This window comes from Phoca vitulina, unplaced genomic scaffold (assembly GCF_004348235.1).
Source record: "Phoca vitulina isolate PV1807 unplaced genomic scaffold, GSC_HSeal_1.0 scaffold45, whole genome shotgun sequence".
Lineage (NCBI taxonomy): Eukaryota > Metazoa > Chordata > Mammalia > Carnivora > Phocidae > Phoca > Phoca vitulina.
The window spans coordinates 11,641,199-11,661,981 of NW_022589748.1; the positions used below are offsets into that span (position 1 = coordinate 11,641,199).

At 49.8% G+C, this 20,783-nt stretch overlaps 1 protein-coding gene across 1 annotated transcript in view; it reads left to right on the forward strand.

The window, feature by feature from the left end:
* Positions 1 to 188: 188 nt before the first annotated feature.
* Positions 189 to 20,783, forward strand: part of GTF3C1 (general transcription factor IIIC subunit 1) — a 70,447-nt gene continuing 49,852 nt past the window's right edge. The window contains exons 1-6 of the mRNA XM_032430726.1: positions 189 to 454; positions 3,582 to 3,791; positions 8,880 to 9,056; positions 9,678 to 9,821; positions 11,862 to 11,958; positions 16,265 to 16,388. Of these exons, the coding sequence (XP_032286617.1) occupies positions 234 to 454; positions 3,582 to 3,791; positions 8,880 to 9,056; positions 9,678 to 9,821; positions 11,862 to 11,958; positions 16,265 to 16,388 (973 nt within the window). The 5' untranslated portion in view covers positions 189 to 233. The remainder of the gene's footprint in view (positions 455 to 3,581; positions 3,792 to 8,879; positions 9,057 to 9,677; positions 9,822 to 11,861; positions 11,959 to 16,264; positions 16,389 to 20,783) is intronic.

Below are 20,783 nucleotides of genomic sequence, written 5' to 3' on the forward strand. Positions count from 1 at the left end.
CAGTGTTTGCAGTTCCCCTGGTTACTGCGGGGTTCCGGACCAATGGCGGTGGAGTCCCGCGGGCTGATCCCGCCCCCAAAGGTCGTGACGTCACGCCGGAGCTCTGGAACTCCTCCTCCTATCTCTAGGTCCAACCCACCTCCCAGGGCTGCCAATCGTTGTGCGCAGGCGCGGTGGAGGGCCCTTAGTGTCCTGGTGCGCAGGCGCCCGGGGAGCTGCAAACAGAAGTAGCAATGGACGCGCTGGAGTCGTTGTTGGACGAGGTGGCCCTGGAGGGGCTTGATGGCCTGTGTCTGCCCGCGCTGTGGAGCCGTCTGGAGACGCGAGTGCCTCCCTTCCCGCTGCCTTTGGAGCCCTACACGCAGGAGTTCCTCTGGCGGGCCCTTGCCACCCACCCGGGCATCAGCTTCTATGAAGAGCCTCGGGAGCGACCCGACCTCCAGCTCCAGGACCGGTCAGCGGCCTGGCCCTGAGGCGGGCGGGCGGGCGGGCGGGCGCAGAGCCCGGCGTCCGATGGCGCTGGGAGGGGCCCAGGTTCTGATGGGAGGGGGCGGGGGAAAGGAGTGGCGCTGGGGGAGGACCGCGAGTCTGATGGGGGGCGCGGTGTAAGGGTGGCTGGGGGTCCCTCGGGCCTGGCAGAGCTCGGACGTCTGATGGAGTTTGGGGTCGTCTAATGATATCCCATTCGGTCCGTGTAGGTGCTTGGGTGGTGGTGAGCAGGACTGGCGGGGGGGCGGTATTCTTCAAGCTTCGGAGTACTCCTCTTTCGTGGTGGATAGGAAGTCAGTTTAGATCAAGACTGGAGACCGTTGAGTTTAGCCGCCCTTTGTGGGGCATTCATTCAGTGCTGGGCTAGAGAGCCTAAGGCAACTAGAGATCTGCAGAACAGCAAGTTTAGCAGTAGTAATAACAACAACAGCGGCTAGCATTTATTGAGTGCTTATTTTTGGCCTGGTACTATATTATAAGCTCCTGTTCTGGCAGTTTCAGGAGATTGAACTCACTTGATCCTCAGCAATAGGTGCTGTTATCTTCCCCATTTTGCAGAAGAAGAAACTTGAGTCGTAGATTAAGTAACCTGTCCAACGTTACAGAGATTGTAAGTGACCGAGTGTTGATTTGAACCCAGTCAGTCTGTCCCTATAGAGTCTGTGCTGTTATGCCGAATTGAGAGAAGTTCCCAGAGGTAATACTGTCTAAAACAAGACTTAAAGATTGGATTTAGGTGACCAGTTGGCAGAGTATTCTGGAGAGAGAATAGCAAATGTGAAAGCCTCAAGGAAGAGAAATAAGTTAAGTTTGGTTGAAGTGTAGGATTGGGAGATGGGGAATGGGGAATAATAGTTGGCACTTACATATGTGTATTGTGAGCTGGGACTTGATAAGATCCTGACATACAGCAAGTTAATTTTTACAATAACCTTAGGAGGTGGGTATTATCACCCCCATTTTCCCGAAGGGGAAATTCGGGCACAGAGAGGATAAGCGACTTGTTCAAGGTTATCAACTAGCAAGAGCAGAACCCAGAATTTGAATCCTTGAAGTTTGGGGTACAGAATCCTCTCTGTCCTTAACCAGATTAGACTGAAGAGGTAATCAGTGGTCTTTTAATCCACTTCAAGAGTTTATCCTTTACCAAAAGAACAGTTGGAAGTTCCCCCCTCCCCCCACCGCACCCAAAGGAGGGTCAGACTGAGGGCAAACTGTGAAGTTGAGAGATTTTAGTAATCCAATCACAAACAACCAATCATGGTTTTGATGTGGTTTGTAGGTTGGGGTTCGGAGCCAATGGGGGATAAACAATTCTGCAGGAGTCTTTGGTGCTAGAAGGCTTTCGTTAAAGCCCGGGGAACAGGGCCGACGGGCAGAAAGAGCTGCACTGGGGTTGTGAGGAGGGACTGATTTATACACTTTGAAGTTGGGGGAAGTAGAGACAAAGGGAGGTTTCCAAAAGGACTCCTATGCTAAAGAAGACTCACCAGGACCCTGGAGGCCTAGCTGTTTGCAAGCTAAGGTGGTTTTTCCCTCTAGAGAAGCATTAACTTTAAGACAATTGGGAGCTTTCTGGAGGAGCTATACTCTGCCTGCCTTAAGTGACAATGGGCTGCAGGTTATAAGGAAATTTCCTTCTTGCCTTTGTTCTCCACATCAGTTTTGCTTACTGTGGTGCAGGTGAGAATAAATAAGAGAAGCAAATGGAATCAAGACATATGAAGCAGAAGAATCGAGAGGATTTGGTGGGGTATAAGGAGAGGGGGGAATCAGGGATAATGGCTTCTGGTTCCTGATATTTGGGTTCCTGAGTGAATATTGATGGCCTTCGCTGTTAGTAGGGAACACAGAAGAGCAGCATGGTGGTTGAGTCTCGGGGGAGGTGGGCAAGGTGCTGAATATACTTTGAGACACATTGAGTTCAAGGTTCATTTGGGTGATCCAAGTGGAGATTCTGTTTAGTAAACATGTGGCTTCATGGGCGAAAGCAGGCCAGAGGGAGGGATGGGGCTGGACGTGGGGAGTCATCCGTATGGCTGGATATTAAAGCTGTGGGCCAGGATCATCCCTGGAAGAGAATGTGGTGTGATGGGAGGCCTAAGACATGGCCCTCAGGTGCACCTATGTGGAAAGGCTGGGTGGTCAACTAGGAAGGTCAAAGAAGCCTAGGAAGGTGTGACTGGAGAGGGAGGACAGCAGTCCACAGCTGCCTCCTGGCAGATGGCCTAAGATGTGATTTGGGAGTGGAGAGTAAAGCAGGGCAGAGGTCACAGAGAAGGCAAGGAAGGAAAGAGCTGATAAAATATAAGTGGGTTTTAGCCTCAACTAGACTAGCTGTGAGCAGGGTTTGAAAGGAAAGCCTTACAAACTTGGCTAACTCGATAAGGGAAGAAACGCAAGTCAAAGATGTCCCCGTGGCATTGATAACGACGTAACTGGGAGAAAGTGGAAAGGAGGGACTTCATTGGAGGCGGGGAGAGGCAGTCATAACTTTGATTTGGATCTCCTTGAATTCAAGGTGTTTGGAGGAGAAGACAGGACTGAGGATTCCGAGGTGAAAATTGTTAACGTGCAGGCACCGGATTTGGAGGGAAACTGAAAGGCCGTGACTTGGGCCAGTAAGATGGTTCTGGTTCTAGCATTCAGCTTCTGGGGTGGATTTTGGGGACCGTGGAAAGGTCTGTGTTCTCTGGGGTAGAAAGGCAGGAATGCTGCTCTAATCTGCATTTGCAAGGCTGGAGGACCGAGTGAGCTCACTCCTCTCTGATCTCAGTGGGAGGTTGTCAGAAGAATGCGCCAGGGGCGCCTGGGTGGCTCTGTCAGTTAAGCATCCGGCTCTTGGTTTCTGGTTTCAGCCCAGGTCATGATCTCAGGGTCGTGAGATCCAGCCCTGTGTTGGGCTCCCAGCATGAAGTCTGCCTGAGATTCTTTACCTCTTTCTCTCCCTCCTGGAGCGCTCACTCTCTAAAAATAAATAAAATCTTTAATTAAAAAAAAAAAAAAGAAAGAAAGAAAAGAAGAATGCGCTAAGCATGTATTATTTGAAAAGCTGAGTTGTGGTTTGGTATTTGTTGCTTTCTCCCTTTTAGGTATGAAGAGATTGACTTGGAAACCGGAATTTTGGAGTCCCGGAGGGATCCAGTCGCTTTGGAGGATGTCTACCCCATTCACATGATCTTAGAGAATAAGGACGGCATCCAGGGCTCATGCCGGTACTTCAAGGAGAGGAAAAACATAACCAGTGACATCAGGACCAAGTCTCTACAGCCCCGTTGTATGATGGTGGAAGCCTTTGGCAGGTAACCGATCCGCACCCAGAGAGCCTCACAGGCCTTCTGCTGCCTTGAGCCAGGGGGGACCAGTCAGAGTCCGGACACTGGTCTGTGTGTCAGCCCCGCGCCAAGCCTCCACCTTCTGCACTCCACTTTCAGTGGCGCTGATTTTGCTCAGGGGCCTACCTTCCTCTTTCCCTTGGGTCCGCAGTCCTGGCACAGTTGGGCAGAGCAGCCGGCTTTCATTTGGATCAGTGCCTTTCCTTCTCTTGCCCAGGCTGGGGGGGTCCAGTTGCCCGGAGTGGCTAATCCGAGCTCTCACCTTCTCCAGCCTGTCCCCACTCCCACCTCCCTCCCTTCCCACTTCACAGAACAGGGAAAAGCTGCTGACTTCCATCTCCTTCCGCTTGCAGCTTTGCCACATCTATTTCCCCTTTCCATCAGCTCAGATGCAGTGAGAAGCCCCGGCCCCGGCCCAGGCCTCCTCCACTCCGCATTTCTCCGGCCCAGCTCCCTGCACCTCCCGCGCTTTCCTGCCTGTGCTCTCTCCTCAGCCCTAATGACTCGGTCATCTTACAACAGGACCACCTCTTGACCTCGGGTCCCTCGTGACCCTAGATCACTCTGTGCCATTTGGGGCTGTGCTTCCTAGAAGAAATAGCCACCCTCGCTCTTTCTCCCCTTCACTCCTCTGCCCGCTGATGTCTGCCATTATTACTTCACCGAAATCTTATCCTCTGAGATTCCCAGTAATAAGCCTGTGTATGCTGTTTGGCCCTTAAGCTCCTTGACCCCTCTGCCCCGTAAGGGAGTTTTAAAGCTCTTGCCCCGTGGCTTCCCGCTTTGTTTTTCTGGCCGAGCCTCACCAGCTTCCTCATGGGCTCCCTGACTTCCGTCCACCCCTTAAATGTTGGGCTGCTCCCAAGGGCTCTGTCTCTTCCCCAGGCGGCCCCCAAGTGCCACAGACGGAGTTCAGTAACCTCTTGCTCAGTGTGCCCAGAAGTCAGAGTGTCACACTCCTTCCCCCCAAACCTGCCTCCTCTTCCCTTCCTTGCCTCTTTTGTGATTTCCTCTGCTCTGGGTGTTCCCATGTGCCTGCCGTACAAGCTGCAAACTTGGGACTCCTGGGCCCCTTTTCTCCGTACTTCTGCATGGAACTGGCCACCAAGTCCTGTGGACTTGACCTTCTAGCTTTATCTCAAACCCCCTTTGGCCTCAGAATAGTGCAAGAGTCTCCTGCCTCCCTTCTTGCTGTCTCTCTCCCCCCCCCCCCTCTTTTTTTTTTTTATAATTTATTTATTTATTTTAGAGAGAGAGAAGCCCAAGCAGCCTCCCCACTAATGACAGATCCTGACATGGAGCTTGATCCCATGACCCTGAGATCATGACCTGAGCCGAAATCAAGAGTCAGACGCTCAGACAGATGCCCCTGTCTCTCCTCTTTGGAACTTTCCATACCACATGGCACATTTTTCTCTAAGATGGAATTGTGATGAATAGTGCCTTGGTCACTCGGGAGATGTTTCCGACTAGGCACATATGTCCCATACACATGCTTTGTTTAGCCAGCACGGTGTTTTGTTTTTAATTTTATTTCATTGCTCATATTTAAAGTCTGGATATCTAGCTCCTCTGAAAAAAATCACAGGATCTAGCTGCACTGGACTGATTTTTACTTGGTGACATAGGCCAGAGCCATGAGCCATGTCCCACCTAGTGCCCCATGCCCTGCAGCTGCCTGCCTGCTGACCTGAACCCATCAGGCTCTGTAGGACCTACCCTCTGCCCCCCCAGCTCTCCGACTGTGGTCCCTCAACTTGCCCGAGTCTTCTCTATGCTGTGGCCCAAACACGCAGGGCTCATTTCTGTCTCAGGGCTATGGCATGTGCTATTCCTTCTGCTTAGAATGTTCTGCCTCAAATCTTCACATCTCCACCCCCTCCTCTTCATTCAGTCTTCAGCTTGGCGCCTCAAAAAAAAAAGTGTCCCTGTTGCCCAGGCACCATTATGTTACTCATTGTCGTACCAAAAATGGTCATTTATTTATCTATTGAGAGAGAGAGAACAAGAGAGCACGAGTATGTGTGCACGAGGTGGGGAGGGGCAAAGGGAGAGGGAACGAATCTTGAGCAGGCTCTACGCCCAGTGCGGAGCCCCACGCGGAACTTGAGCTCATGACCCTGGTATTATGACCTGACCCAAAATCAAGAGTCAGATGCTTAACTGACTGAGCCACCCAGGTGCCCCCGTACCAAAAGTGGTCTGAAGTGTTTATTCACGTCACCCTTTCCTCGCCAAACCGTAAACTCTTGATCAAGGGCAGAAACTCTGTCTTGTTCATGGCTGTATCTCTAGGATCTAGAATATGCCTGGCACAATATCAGCTCCTAAAAATGCATGTTGACTGATTGATGATCCTGTTGGGTGTTGGAGTTACAACCCCTGACCTGCGTCATGACATATAAACTCCCGGCGATGGCATTGCAGGGCCCTTCAGGATGTGGACTCCCACCGACCTCTTGAGCTCTCCTTCTTTCTGCTTTCTTGCTTGCGAGCCCACCCCAGACTTTCCAGCCAGGCCACACCACTTGCCTCCCAGGACATGCGTGCTCCTTCATGCCTTCGGAAACTTGCAGGTTCTGCTTCCTTGTTCTTCATCCACCCCGCTGACTGCTAACTCTAGAATCCCCTCCTATGAGAGTGTTCCCTGGTTACGATGCACACGTTCTGTTCACACACACAGGCTGGAATGGAGGCTGTGCACATAATGGCATTTCATTGGCTCGACCACCAGAGTTGCTGTCTACCAGCTCTTGGGCCATAGCGTAATTGCTCACTCTCTCGACTTTCTCCTTCAGTGGACTGTGAGCTCCTTGCCAGGAGATAACACTTTTATTTATCTTGGTATCTCTGGTACTTTGCATTGTGCTTAATCAGTGTTTGACATCCCGTCTGATAACCACACTCAGCAGTTTCAGCCTAGCAGGAGTCACTGAGTCAGCTAACTGGAAATGTTGGGATTATAACATACCGTGTAGTAAACAAATCTGAGTGTATTTGGAAAACAGCAGACCTGTTCCCCTGTTTTCAAACTTGCTTTTCCCGGCTGACCTCTTCCAGTTTAACTTGTCAGCCTGTTTTGAGATGAGAGAACATAGATCCTAAGTCTGTGACATGCAGACACAGGAAGTGGACTGTCTCTCTCTCATGTGTATTCACAGCCTAACATTTCTTCCTGAGGATGGATTCTGCAGACCTCCCATGACTGCAGAAGACTCATTGTAGGTCACAAACAATGCCAAGGAACCTGCAGTGAGTTAAAAGGAAGACAACTTCTTCTTTGATCTTTTGGCCCAGTTGGTGGTAGAAGTGAAGTCTGCTGGTGTGGGGTAGGAGGAGGGGGAACGATCAGACCAAGGGATATGATGGAAGAAATTCATTTTCTCTGCCTAGTCTCCACCACTTATGACTGAGACTCCATCACAGTGCCTTATCTGCTAATCTAAGCTGACATCTTGGACAGATTGGCCCACTCCATTCACACACTCTCAGGGTTCAAGCCTGGCAGCCGAGATCCCATGAGGGTGTGCTGGCAGAGAAGCCACCACTCACTCACTCCTTGGCATCGAGATAACACCCACTTGGAAGCACTCCTTTTCCCAGATGAGTCACCCAGGGTCCATGCATAAGAGCTCATGAGCTACCAACCTCTCTCATCTTGGGCCAGCATCTACTCTATTTCATTGCTCTGTTGTTTAAACACCTGACCACAAGGCCTGTCTTCCATCACGTCACTCAGTCTGAAATACCTTGCTAGGCAGGACATATTCTTTCTCTCTTATCTATTTTCACACCCCAGGTCAGTAGGTAGGAACTGATGGTCTTCAGCAGATTACAGAGCCACTGATTATATAGTTGGGGACAGGCATACCTCGTATCTTACTGTGCTTACAGATGCTGTGTTTTTTATAAATTGAAAGATTGTGTCAACCCTGCATGAAGCAAATCAGCTGGCACCATTTTTTCCAACAGCATTTGCTTATTCATGTTTCTGTATCACATTTTGGCCATTTCACAACATTTTGAACTTTTTCATTACTATATTTGTTATGGTGATCTGGGATCCATGATTACACTTTCCTGAAAGCTCAGATGATGGTTAGCATTTTTTAGCAATAAATATTTTTTAATTAAGGTATGCACATTGTTTTTTTTTTTAGACATAATGTCATTACACACTAAATAGACTACAATATAGTGTAAACATACTTTTATATGCACTGAAAACCAAAAAATTCATTTGACTAGCTTTATCACGATACTCACTTTATTACCGTATTTGCTTTATTGCAGTGTTTGGAATCAAACCCACAATAGCTCAGCTACGCCTGTATTTTTGACTCTGAAATTTATGTCTAGTTCCATAGGTTAGTTCACTCACTTAGCAAATATTTACTGAGCCCATACTCCACACCACAATCATTCTAGGCACTGAAGAAGGTGTCCTAGTGAACAAGTCAACAACGTGCCTACTCTTACGCACTTAAATTTGAAGGGAGGAGACAAGAATGTCTGCAAAAAAAAAAAAAAACGTATATATGTATATGTACATAGCCATTTTTAAGTGTGCTGGGTACTGTGAAGAATATGGCATGGAGGTAGGGAATAGACTCTGGCTAGACTTTGAGGAAGGCCTGTGGAGATGATGTCTAAGCAGTGGCCGGAATGATGAGAAGGAATCAGTCTCCTACAGACGGGGGGAGGAGCACCCAGGCAGAGGAAGTAGCTTGTTTTGGGAGCAGCAGGACGATGGAGGGTAAGAGGCAGAGCTGTGGAGGGTGCATAGGACATTCCAGGCCCTGGTGAGGAGCTGGGGCTATGGTCTGAGTGTCCTGGCAAGACCGTGGGGGGCTTCACACAAGATGACAAGGTTGGCTCTGTTCACCCCAAACACTGTGCCGTTTGGGGACGGAAACCTTCTTGCCAGGGGCATTGTAAACCCCTAAGAAGCGGCACAAAATGACAATCCTCTAAGGTTCTGTTTCTTTTCACGTTCTGATTTTTCTTAAAATCACTTAAAGTTATTTCTTCCATGCGGTTGTTTCTGATTTGCAGGTGGGGAAAGAGACTGATCATCGTTGCCTCCCAGGACATGCGTTACAGGGCCTTGATAGGCTTGGAGGGGGACCCCGACCTGAAGCTCCCCGACTTCTCCTACTGCATTTTGGAGCGATTAGGCCGGTCCCGGTGGCAAGGGGAGCTCCAGCGAGACCTCCATACCACTGCTTTCAAGTGAGGGGATGATTTGCTTCTCTCCTGAAATGCTAGGACTCCCCAGTGATTGTGCCCTGCCCCCCAGCACAGGCCTTGGTGACTTCCCTTCCCCATTCCTCTCCACCCCTTTGCAACTGGAGCAGTCTGCAATCCATGATGATTGGGCGTCAGTGCTTTGTTCCTGAAGAGACCCTGGGGCAGCCGTATAATTTAGTGTCTAAACCAGATCTCCCTCCAGGGGGAGGCCGGGGCAGTGGGCATAAATTGGGACCATCAGGCAAACTGGGATGTAGAGTGACCTTACTCATTGGCCACGGCAGTACTGGAGACCCATATTTGATGGCGTCTTCACTAACCCTCATCAATCATCACCCACCCCAGCCATCCCGTCCCGCTCCATTTCCCCAGGCCTCTACCCGCATCTCCCATCCACCTCTGCTGGGGGCCTGGGGGGGGCGCTCAGGCTGAGGCAGGCCTGTTCCTTTCAAGGCCATTGTCTCACGGCGACTGTTCCCTTGGAGGGGCTGGATAGGAAGTGTGTGTCTCGAGCACTTAACATTCAAGTGAGAGGCCCTCTACTGTTGGGTGAAAGCCACCGGCAAAGCAAAATGACACAGCCACACACTTCCTCTCCTCCAGGGTTGATGCTGGGAAGCTCCACTATCACCGGAAAATTCTGAACAAAAACGGGCTCATTACGATGCAGTCACATGTGATCCGATTACCCACGGGAGCCCAGCAGCACTCAATTCTCCTCCTCCTGAATCGGTTTCATGTGGACAGGTAACAGCGTGCGGACACCAAAACACTTTGTTCCGGGGATATTTCAGCCGTGTGGATTAGACCTGTGTAAATTGGAGAGGCAAAATCACATAATGACTACAGCTTTTTAAGAAAGATACTTAGGTCTCTTTCTGATTATGAAAATAAGTCATGGTGATTTAGAAAATTTGGAGATTATACAGAAAAGGAGAAAAAAATCCTATAACGCCACAGCCCGGCAATAGGAACTGTTAACGTGTTGGTGAAATTTTGGGGGAGTGTAAAAAGAATAAGTCAAATTAGATTTGTTACAGTGGCAGAATGGAGATTGAATGGTTTCCAATTTAAAATTGGCACGTTTTTCTGACATGCAATTCTTAAAATCAGCCTGGATGGTGAGATGGGGAGGTTTCTGCTAAGTGAGTCCTATGCATGATGTTGCTGTTTAGCTTTGTGTCCTAGTTCGGATGGTATAGCAAGGTGGTGAGATGTGCACATTATCAGAGAGTCCCTGGGAGTGAGTCTCTGACTCTTTGCTACTCCCTGTTGGGGTGACTGCCTGGCATAGGAATGGGGGAAAGAAGTGGTCCACCACCCTTTAGAGAGGCCTCAGCCTGCACTCCAGCACCTCGTGCCCTCCTTGATGGGGGAGGTGCAGTGAGCAGGGTGGGGAAGGGTCGAGCTCGTGAAGGACCTAGAATACGTGGCCCTTGGGTGAGTAAGCTGTGCCCCCGAGTGCGTGGCCACCAGTGCCCTGTAGTGGAGGGTAGGCAGTGTCACGGGAGACTTGAGGGGCAGTAGGCGTTCCCCCTTCTCTGGGCCACGGAGAACGACTCTGAGTCTCCCCTAGACAAGTGACAGACGCCTGGGTGAACACTCAGGAGTCAGTGTAAGTTTTACAGTTCACAGTGCCCGCTACATAGCACTGGCCTGGACCCAAAGAAAGTACTTAATACACATGTCTAGACAGACTGTTGACTGGATTTCCAGGAGTAATGATATCACTGTATTCCTGTCAAAATTCCAAATTTGTCTTCAAACCTATGTTCTAGAATTCCTACATTAGAGAGAATCGTGCTTCGAGAATTTGCATTTTATTTATTTATCTTACTGTCCATTGGCTAAATACCAGTATCAGCAGACCCCTCCCTGGTGTGTGGCCTGTGTCTACAGAGAATATAGGTGGCAGCCATGGGTGGCAGAGAGAACAATGGACTAAGTCATGTGTACTTGACTTGGGCGAAGTCACATGAGCTCTCTGAAGCATGGTTTCCTCTTCTGGAGCATGGCCACGACACCGTGCCCAGTACTAGTCCATGTACAGTAAACGTCTGCACCTGCCTTTATTCGTGCATTGAGAGGCAGTCAAAGTGGAGACGTGGGCATCAACTCTGAATCCCATGCCTATGCCCTCCCTGCCCCCAGGCCTGCAGGCACTTAAAGCCAAGGTCACCTTCCCCAGGCACCCACAGTCCAGGAGCCTTCACTCTCTTCCATAGCTTCCTGGGTGGCCATTAGCTTGGAAGCAGTCATGATCCTACACAATGAAAATGGGGTGGAAGGTGGGGTCGCTCGTGCCAGGGAAGTCAAAGTAGAAGCCATACTTGAGGATCAGAGACATCAGGATGGCAAAGAGAGCCCTGGATGTGGACAAAGACCTAGGTTCACCTCTTGAGTCTGAGTTTTAGAAAAGCCCATTCATGTCTTTATGAAATAATCCCTTCCTTCACCAAGTGAATCGTACAGAAATATAGAAGGTGCTTCCTAAACTTTATGGTATTACAAAAACGTAAGGCGTTTTCAAGGATCACGACAGCTGCAGCCGAAGAGTCTAGTCTGTACGCTGTCACTGCTTAGGTGCCCTTGGCCGTGTGGCTGAACCACTCAGAGCCACGGTCTCTGCCCCGCCAAGTGCGGAATGTGCCCGGACGATGGCTGAGACCTAGGACCAAGGTGGTCTGGTCTGGCATGTTGTCATTTAAGTCTTGCCTTGTCATCTTTAAAAAACAGGCGCTCTTTAGCAATAGGTTTGAAAAGAGAACTGTTTCGTGTTTCTCACAGGAGGAGCAAATACGACATCCTCATGGAGAAGCTCTCTGGTGTGCTGAGCACACGGAGTAACCAGATGGAGACCCTGGGCAGGCTGAGGGAAGAACTGGTGAGTGCCCGGGGACACCCGTGTGCTGGGCTGAAATGATCTGTGCCGCAGCCTGGACCTCCTTGTCCAGTATGGGTTAGATGACTGGCAGTTGGAAGCCGTTAATGGATTTGACTGCCCCTAATCTTGAAACAAGTGGGGTCTTCCTTAGTTTCACAGGATCAGAAAGTGCTCCGTCCTTTGTTGAAGGCCCAATCCCCCCCCGCCCCCCCAGTTTGCTCTAGGACGTGCTGTACAAGTTCATGCGGACTGGGAGATCTGGGCATTTAGGGGTGCTGCCGTAAGCACACTTCTAATTCTGTCCCCCCTGGCTTGATACGGAAAAGGCATTGTGACTTTGCAGAGAGGCAGGTGAGATGGTGCAGGGAGAAAGCATGGACTGGCCACCTTCGTCTCTGGGCCCCTGGAGTAGAGACAGGGATGAAGGGGGAAGAGGAGGAAAGCATGGAGGTGCCTCTCGCTGTCTCCAGGCTGATGAGAACAGTCCTCGGCGGAAGCTAGGGAAGACCCGGCATCGGAGAGGGGAGAGAAACATGGCCCTGTAGGTTAGACGGCAGAACTGAAAACCTAAAGTTTAAAGTCAGGCTGCTTGGGTCATAGTGATTAGTCCACAAAGGGACACGGTTTGGAGTCTCGATTATTGGCCCCAGGATAATCCTTGCTCCTCACCTTGTGCTGCATTGTGGGTGAAGCCCCAGTCTCTAATTCCATCGTAGAGGGAAAGGGGCCTCTTCTCTAACGCCAGGTCTACTACATGCCCAAGTCTCTTTAAAAGATTTTATTTATCGGGAAGTGTGGGTGGCTCAGTCGGTTAAGCATCTGCCTTTGGCTCAGGTCACGATCCCAGGGTCCTGGGATCGAGTCCCATGTCCGGCTCCTTGCTCAGTGTGGAGGCTGCTTCTCCCTCTGCCTGCTGCTTCCCCTGCTTGTGGTTGCTCGCTTGCTGGCTCTCTGTCTCTCTGACAAATCAATAAATAAAATCAAAAAAAGATTTCATTTACTTAGTGTGTGTGTGTGAGCAGAGGGAGGGGCGGAGGGAGAGAATCCCAGGCAGACTCCCTGCTGAGCATGGAGCCCAACGCAGGGCTCGATCCCATGACCCTGAGATCCTGACCTGAGCTGAAATCAAGAGTTGGACACTTAACTGACTAAGCCACCCAGGTGCCCCATCCCAAATCTCTTTAAAGCAGAGCTTATGAGGCTTATGGGTCAGATTTGGCCTACATGTTGTTAAAAGTACATTTGACCTAGCATTTTTTTTAAATTGAGATTTCACATAAAAATCTAAGTTTCCAGCTTCCTTTGAAATATCAGGGGCTCTGGCAAGCCTGAGCCTGGCCTGCAGTCTCTCATGACAGTCGTCAGCTTGAGGCAGCTATGCAATGTCGTCGTTTCCCCCCCCTCCACCGCTCGGCCCCTTCCTTCCTGTCACCCCTCAGAGAGCAGGCCCGTGTCATTTGTCATTACACATGCACTGGTGTTTGTGGTAAGAGAGATTTTTCAGTATTTGAGTCTCTATCAAAAGTGGAAAATGAAAGACCGATAAAGCTTCCTCAGGGACCCTAGTAGAAATTAAGAAAATTCCTACTTGCTTACGAAACAAATTCTGCCCACTCTGTTCCTTATATTTCTTGTCCAGCAGACATTGCAGAATGAAGCCCTCTGCCCAACTGGGTCACTCAGGCATGGGGAGAGCGGGCTAGTCTGGTCTCAGGTCAGCCCTGGGGACTAGCTCAGGAGAGTGCGTTGTTCCATTATTTATCCGGCAGGTACTTCGGTGAGCTTCTGCTCCGAGTCAGAACTGTGTGCTGCACCACCATGACAAAAGTTAGTGAGGGTGACAGGTCTCATGATCTAATGGAGCGGTGGCACCAGAGGGGCGGATATGTGAACACACACTTAGGCTCGAAGCCTCTTTCAGAGGATGACGTCTGAGCTCCGTGAGGGATGCACTTTCTTCAGAGAGCTGGGAGAAGCTTTAGAGAGCAAGTTCCAGTTGAGCGAGACTTTGGGAAGATGAAGTGTTCCCCACGTAGACAAGAAATGGCATTTCGGGCCCGGGAAAGCGGCTGGAGTGGATGTGTAGGAGGTGCAGTAACCCAGCCACGGTGTGCTCAGGCGGGAGCTGCGGAGATGGCGGCTGGGGAGGGCAGTTGGGGCCAGGTGAGAGAGGTCTAGAGCACCAGGCCGAGGAGTTGGGTTGTGGCCTTCAGCCTCATAAAGTTGCAAGGAGAGAAGAATGTGACAGAAACGAACTGGGAGAAGGAAGAGAGATTGGAGGTGCAGGCGGGAGGTGGTTGCTGCTGCCTCAGGCCGGGCCCCAGGTGGCTGGCTTCTAGAATCCTTTGGGATATCTCGATGTGGTGAGTGACTGAGGCCAGGATGCTGGGGGGAGGAGGGGAGGTGAATGAAGGAGGAAGAGTCTTGCTCTCGGACTGGAGCGATTGCACCTCACTGAAATGGACAGGGCTCAGGAGAGCGGGGAGCGGGCCTGCTTGTTTACTGCTGAAGCCCCACCAGGCGGACAGCCAGGGCCAGGCCCACGATCGGCGCTCAGTAAATGTTTGTGGAACGAATGCCTGAATAAAGTAGGGAGTACAGAAAAAGGAACACGTTTGCGAGAGGACGAGGCGCATGACAATTTGACTTCAGGATTTATTGAATGTGAAGATCTTCTGGGACTTTTCACTTGGCGAGGTCTCTTGGGCAGCTGGAAATAGGGTCAGAGAGAGCTGAGCAGGACTTAGTGAATAATTAGCCAATCCGTGAGGTTGATGCCATGAATATGGATGCTGTCTTTTTTGGGGAGTGGGGGAGGCTCACACTGCTCCTTTCCCTTTTTTGCTGGGCAGATTGTGTGAGTCCCTGATGGCAGCCCCCCAGAAGGTGGGACTGCATCATCCTCCCTCGCTTCGGATGGTCCAGGACTTAGGACCATATGTTAGGGGCTGGGGTTTGATGGATGAGCTTCCATAGGGTCTTTCCACGGTGCTGGGGGCACAGCTAGATTAACGACAGATCCCATTTGCAAGCCGGTGTGTTTGGATGAGCCATATGTGAGTCATCTGTATTTTTTTGATAGCCATATGTTCCCCTGCCCAAGGGCTGGAGCACTGGCTAGTCTGAGAGTTGATCACACATAACGTGGCAGCCACAGCCCTCAGACATTTGCTCCCTCTCTCTCCCCCCGGGGTAAGAGGAAAGCCGTAAGACTCCACTGACAGCTCTTAGCGGTGAGGGCCTCCTGTGGTTCTGTCCACAGCTTACAGCAGCCGGAACTGGCCTCACGACTCCGCCGGTTACAAAGGCAAACGCCAGTAGCGGCCAGGATGGATATATGAATGAATGCAACGGGCCAAGTATAAGAAATGGTTTTGCTCTCGGTATGGATTCGAGAAATACTTAATTTTCCTCCTGACTATTGTAAGAGAAGACAGCACATAACCGGTGACAGGTAGGGACTGACCTTTAGCCCCGACACGCAGGGGGCCCACGGGGCCACTCTTGAGTGGGCGTGCCTGTCCTGGCTCCCACTGACGGCTGCAGATCCGCAGTTCCAGGATTTGTTGCAGGATTTTTCCGAGTGAAGCCAGAACCTACTTTTTTTTTTTTTTTAAATTAAAATTTCACTTTTCAACGTTGGCAAATAAATCACTTATTTTCACAAACGTGTGCTGGGAAAATGATGGCCTACGCTGGAAGCTGCTTGTTGGTGACCCCTGCAGTTAGGAGCACATAGGGTCATTTTGAACACATTGCCTCGCAGAGCTGTGAGTGGTAGGGTGCACGCACTCCTCATTTTGTGGAAACTTCACTGATAAACTGTTTTTTTACACTCCATTTTTTTTCTATTTGTTCCATTGCCCCGGGGAGCTGTGTGCGTGCTCTGTGAGAGTGTGTGTGCGCGTGCGCGCGTGTGTGTTAATGGCACACTTTGATGGTTAGAAAACCAAACACTGAAAAAGTACACAGTGAAAAGCCGCCTTCTTGCTCTGCCCCCCCCCCCCCCCCCAATCTGCCTCACTCCCATCCCTATGTATCCTTTCAGGATCTTTGAGCAAATAAATCTCTTCCCCCCCTCTTGTAATAGAAACCATTTATAGAATCGTTTATTTAGTGCTCTGGACTTTGTTTTGTTTCCTTGACAACAGAGCTTGGAGTCTTTCCTCCTCAGCCCCTCTGGTGTTTCCTCGTTCAAGAGAATCTAGCCGACTCAGGTCCTGAACTTGGGTTCACGGACGTGACTGTAGTGGTCGCAAACGCCCCGCCCGCATCTGATGGCAGCTGTCACATTGTGTTTTGGCAGGGGCTGTGCGAAAGGACGTTCAAGCGGTTGTACCAGTACATGCTGAACGCTGGCCTTGCGAAGGTGGTGTCCCTCCCCTTGCAAGAGATCCACCCGGAGTGTGGGCCTTGTAAGACAAAGAAAGGTAAAGGCTGTCTCAGCCTCTGTCCCCTGGGCTGTGCAGACAGCTTTCACTTCTCCCTTCTAAGTCCCAGCCTTTCTCTCTTCCCACGTTCAGCCTTGCGGTGGGCCCATTTCACGTTTGTTCGACTCTTCATTCCTCAGCGCCTCTCTTAGGATCTCCTATAGCGAAGGTGCTCGGGGAATGTTCGCTGAATGAAAGTAATCCTAAGTGCCCGCACGCGTCTCTCTGTAGCTGTCCCTCCAACATCGCAGCTTCGTGGTGTCCAAAACCAAGTTCGTCTTTTCCTTCTTACACTAAACCACTATTCTTTCCAGCATTTTGAAAGTACCGAAGCTGTGTTGCATGATCTCAATATTCTGTAGCCCTTGCAAGGTAGGTGGTAGTATCACCTTTTACATATAAGAAAATTAAAGTTAAGAGATGCGAAATCATTTACATAAGGTTGAGCAATCAGTAAGTGACAGATGTGGGATTTGAACCTTCCAGGAAAGTTCATCTAAGGACCATAGACTGTAAAACTTTAAAAACCTTCCTTAGTCCTTTATTTTTCTCTATTCGTGATTTTTTTTTTAATGCCATGCTGTTCCTGACCAACCGAAGTCATTTAAAAAATTGAGGTCAGAGCTTTCAGTAGAAGATGATAGATGGGATATACGCATATATCCGCACTTTTCCCAAACTCTTCCCTAGTGATGACAAGGGATATAAAAGGAATCAGCCTGCAGGTACAAAGAGACTAGGACAGAAATGACAGCAGAGAGTTGTCATCAGGATTCAGATAGTAACAGACTGAGCAGCCTGGGGAAGCTTAATGCCAGCGAAGGGCAATAGCCAACAATTGATGCCTCAAAACCTGAAATAAACGAAAAATGTGGGGATTCCAGGTACCTTTGAGCACAAGTTTGGATGGCGCGAGAGACAAGCGGGTTGGTTGGCAGTGTGTATGAGAAGCTGCTGCTTCCCCAGGTCCTCTCCCCTACTTTGCATAGCCAGGTAAGAAGCCCTTTCCCACAAAAGTCTGGCCTTCTCTACTTCTTTCAAGATAAGATGCATTGGAAGCTTTCTGGATTCACAGACCCAGCTGGGGACAGGGTGGCATGCTGAAAATGGGGACACTGAAAACGGGAGGGTCCTCTCACTGTGGTTCCAAATTTGGCTCCTGAACAGTGGTGGTGAGGCTGGAGGCTGCTTTTCTGCAGAAACTGACCAGTCCAAGAGAAAAGTCTTCTAGATACTGAAATTTATGGGTATCCCAACAAAACAGCTGGCCCCTGCCCGCTCACCCTACACGGAAGCCCACACAATGGCTCCCTCCCCCTCCCCCTGCACAACACCCAAAACGCAGGCTTTGGGCAGCAATTTAATGCTTCACCAAACGTTTGAGAGCTCTAATAGGAATGTAACAGAAACAAACATAGGAAATAGAAACAAAGTGAGGAGCAGAGGAAAACCTGAAAGAACTGGCAGAGAGAAGACATTGCATCCATGAAAACACAGTGAGAAGCTCTAAAGGAGGGATGTGCAGAAAATAAAAAAGAGCTCTTGGAAATAGAAGAAATATGACTATTGCAATAAAAGATTTAGCAGAAGGGAAGGTAGTGAGATAGAGAAAAATCTCTCAGAAAAACTCAAAAGAGGTGAGAACAGAGCTAAGTTGAAAATAAGACGCTAAGCCTAGAAGGTCCAACATCTGCACAAGGGGCTCAGGGGGAGAGACAGACCGTGTGCAGAGGAAGAGAGGAGACAATGAGGAATGACACAAGCGATTCTCCCAGATCTGTAGGACGTAAGTTCTAGAGCAAAAGGCGGCCCATCAGGTGCCTAGCACGAAGAACACACAGAACCCCACACCAAAACCCAACATCTTGGGACTTCAGAAACCTGGAGCAAAGGAGCCTCCAAAGAGGAGACAGCAGACTTCCTGGTAGTAAAAACTGGGTGGTCTTGAAGCAGCACTTTTATTTTAAAAGGAATGGACTTTCTATCTGGAGCGCTCTTTTCAGCTTTTGCCTTGATCCACTGTGAGAATGCGGAGATTTATTTCCATACGTGCAGATCTGAAACAGTTCATCTCCCATCTCCCATGTTCCCTTTCAGGAAGCTGCAGGAGGATGTAGACCATTGAACAGCAGACTGAAACGAGGCGGGAAAAGTGGGGTCCGGGTCGTGGGGGAGACCAGGAAAAATGTGGGGAGATGGTGAAGGGAAATCACGTGACAGGCACCACGGCAACCCGTCCACACGGGAGCAGGGCAAGAGGGCTCTGGAGGGATGGAAGTCCGTGCGAAGGATCAGCTGCCTAGTGAGTGTGAATGTGTTTAGAGAAGGCTGTAGGTCAGCAGAGAGTCTGTGTGTAAATTAGTGACAGGTACACACAAAACCAAGCCAATGGGAAAAAACGAAGTTATTAACGCCAAAGAAAACCAAAAGGGGTACAAGAAAAGAAGGTCAGGGCCTGTATGCTTGACTTTCTGGGCATAGGAAACAACCTAAGGAGGCCGGCTTCGTTACCACAGCTCAGGAGAGAGTGTGCTGAAGGGGGACAGACCACGGCCTGCCCAGTGAGTGGCTCGGTGTGTATGGGGGGTCTGCAGTGATGTTTGTCGAGTGACTGTGAACTGCCAGTCTGAGGGGCTCTGTCTCGTCCTTCACCTCCGCGTCTGGCTTCCCCATGTCTGAGCAAGTTTGTGGAGGAGACATTAACACAACAGGTGAATAAGCCAAGGAAGGTCCCCCCCGGGGGTCGGGAAAGCCTCTAGAGGGGACCTCACCTTGGAGTCCGTTCAGTGCCAAGGGCACGTGTGACTGGTCAAATGCCTGGAATCCCTCCAGAAAGGCGGCCCCAGCCTTGTCAGTAGAAAGAAAACCAGGAAGTACCGCCGGGTCCTGTGGCAGGGAGAAGAGTCCCAGAGGTGTCCTGGGGACTTCTGGGGTCTGTTAATCATTTTTATTTCCTAATTTATTGGAAGGAAGACAGTAAAAATAAACAGACTGGAATGGTTTTATTTTTAAAGAGAAATTATGAAGGAAATGCCCTTAAGGAACCTTTCTTGCTGGGCAGGTAGCCACAGAGCGAAGCTTCTACCAGGCTTGGGGTCCCTGGATATTCAAGCCAGCCCCTTGCAACTAAGACACCAACCAGAGTGAACTTTGATGTAAGACAGCCCGGGGTCCGAATTCTCACTTCCTGTCAGGTGACCTTCCGCAAGTTTTGACCCCCTCCGCCTCAGCAGGATTATCTGGGGATGATAACGCAACTTCGCAGAGTGTCGTGGGGCTTACAGAAGACAGCGGACGCAGCAGGGGCACAGACTGGCACGGCCACATGGAGCAATGTATTTGGCTTGGCTCACGGTGTTTATTTTCATTGAATTCATTGCTGGGCATTTAAAAATCAGAAATCGTACCTAAAAGTCAGCCTTTCAGCTTCCCTGCAAAAAATGAAATTAGGCAACATTAAACTGCATTTCTTTAGTAGCCATTGGCCAGGCAGAGAGATGCTGCCTCCTTTCTATGGGGCCCACCTTCCCCATCCCCCCAGGATGCCCTGCCTCCAGCTGTGTCGCCCATCACCGGCTTTACTCTGGTGTGTCCATGTCACACACAGAGTGGTCCCCATTTTCTCGAGGCCAAGTGCTGGGAGGAGAAGCCCCCCGAGACTGACAACTGATGATCGTGATGGCTTTAACTCCTTAACGTGGGGTTAAGTGGGCAGAACCCTAAGACAGTGACCATCAGAAGTTTTAGATTGTCACACAGCAGCACGGTGAGCCCGTTTTGACTGTTCAGGAGGCTCCTCTCATTCTGGCATGGTCTTGTTACCCACCTGCTGCTGCTCAGGTTCATCGGCTGGGTTCCCCTCACTCCTTGTGTCACACCGTGACTCGGGTATTTATAGCTGTGTGACTTGTTTCCAGCTAAGTCAGGAGCTCCTTGAGAGTGGTGGCCTCGCCCCTCACGTACTTTTATCCTTGAGGCCTTTTCAGTATCTGCTCGGAACAGAGTAGGTGCTAAGTAAATGCTTAGCGAATTTAATTGAATTAGGCACCACTTCAGTTCCTCTCCTTGTGCAGGAGACAAGGGATGAAGGTGCAGTTTTAGTCTTTTTTGCCTTGTGCTTTATCATCCCAGTTTAGAGAATTAACATAAACCTTCCCTCTAAGGCATTATAGAGCAGCCAAGACTTAAATAATAAATAAAGATGATGGATTACTTCATGTAAATTTACAGGTGTGCCTGGATATATACGAGTTGTTTCTAAAAGCTGTATATAAAGAGTTTGGATTTGGGCATATTTCAAGTATATTACAGGAAGATGCAGTGATCTGCTTTGCAAAAAGAAAAAAGAATAGAGCCTTGGTAATGAAAACAGTCACCCTGAACTGATCTGTTTTG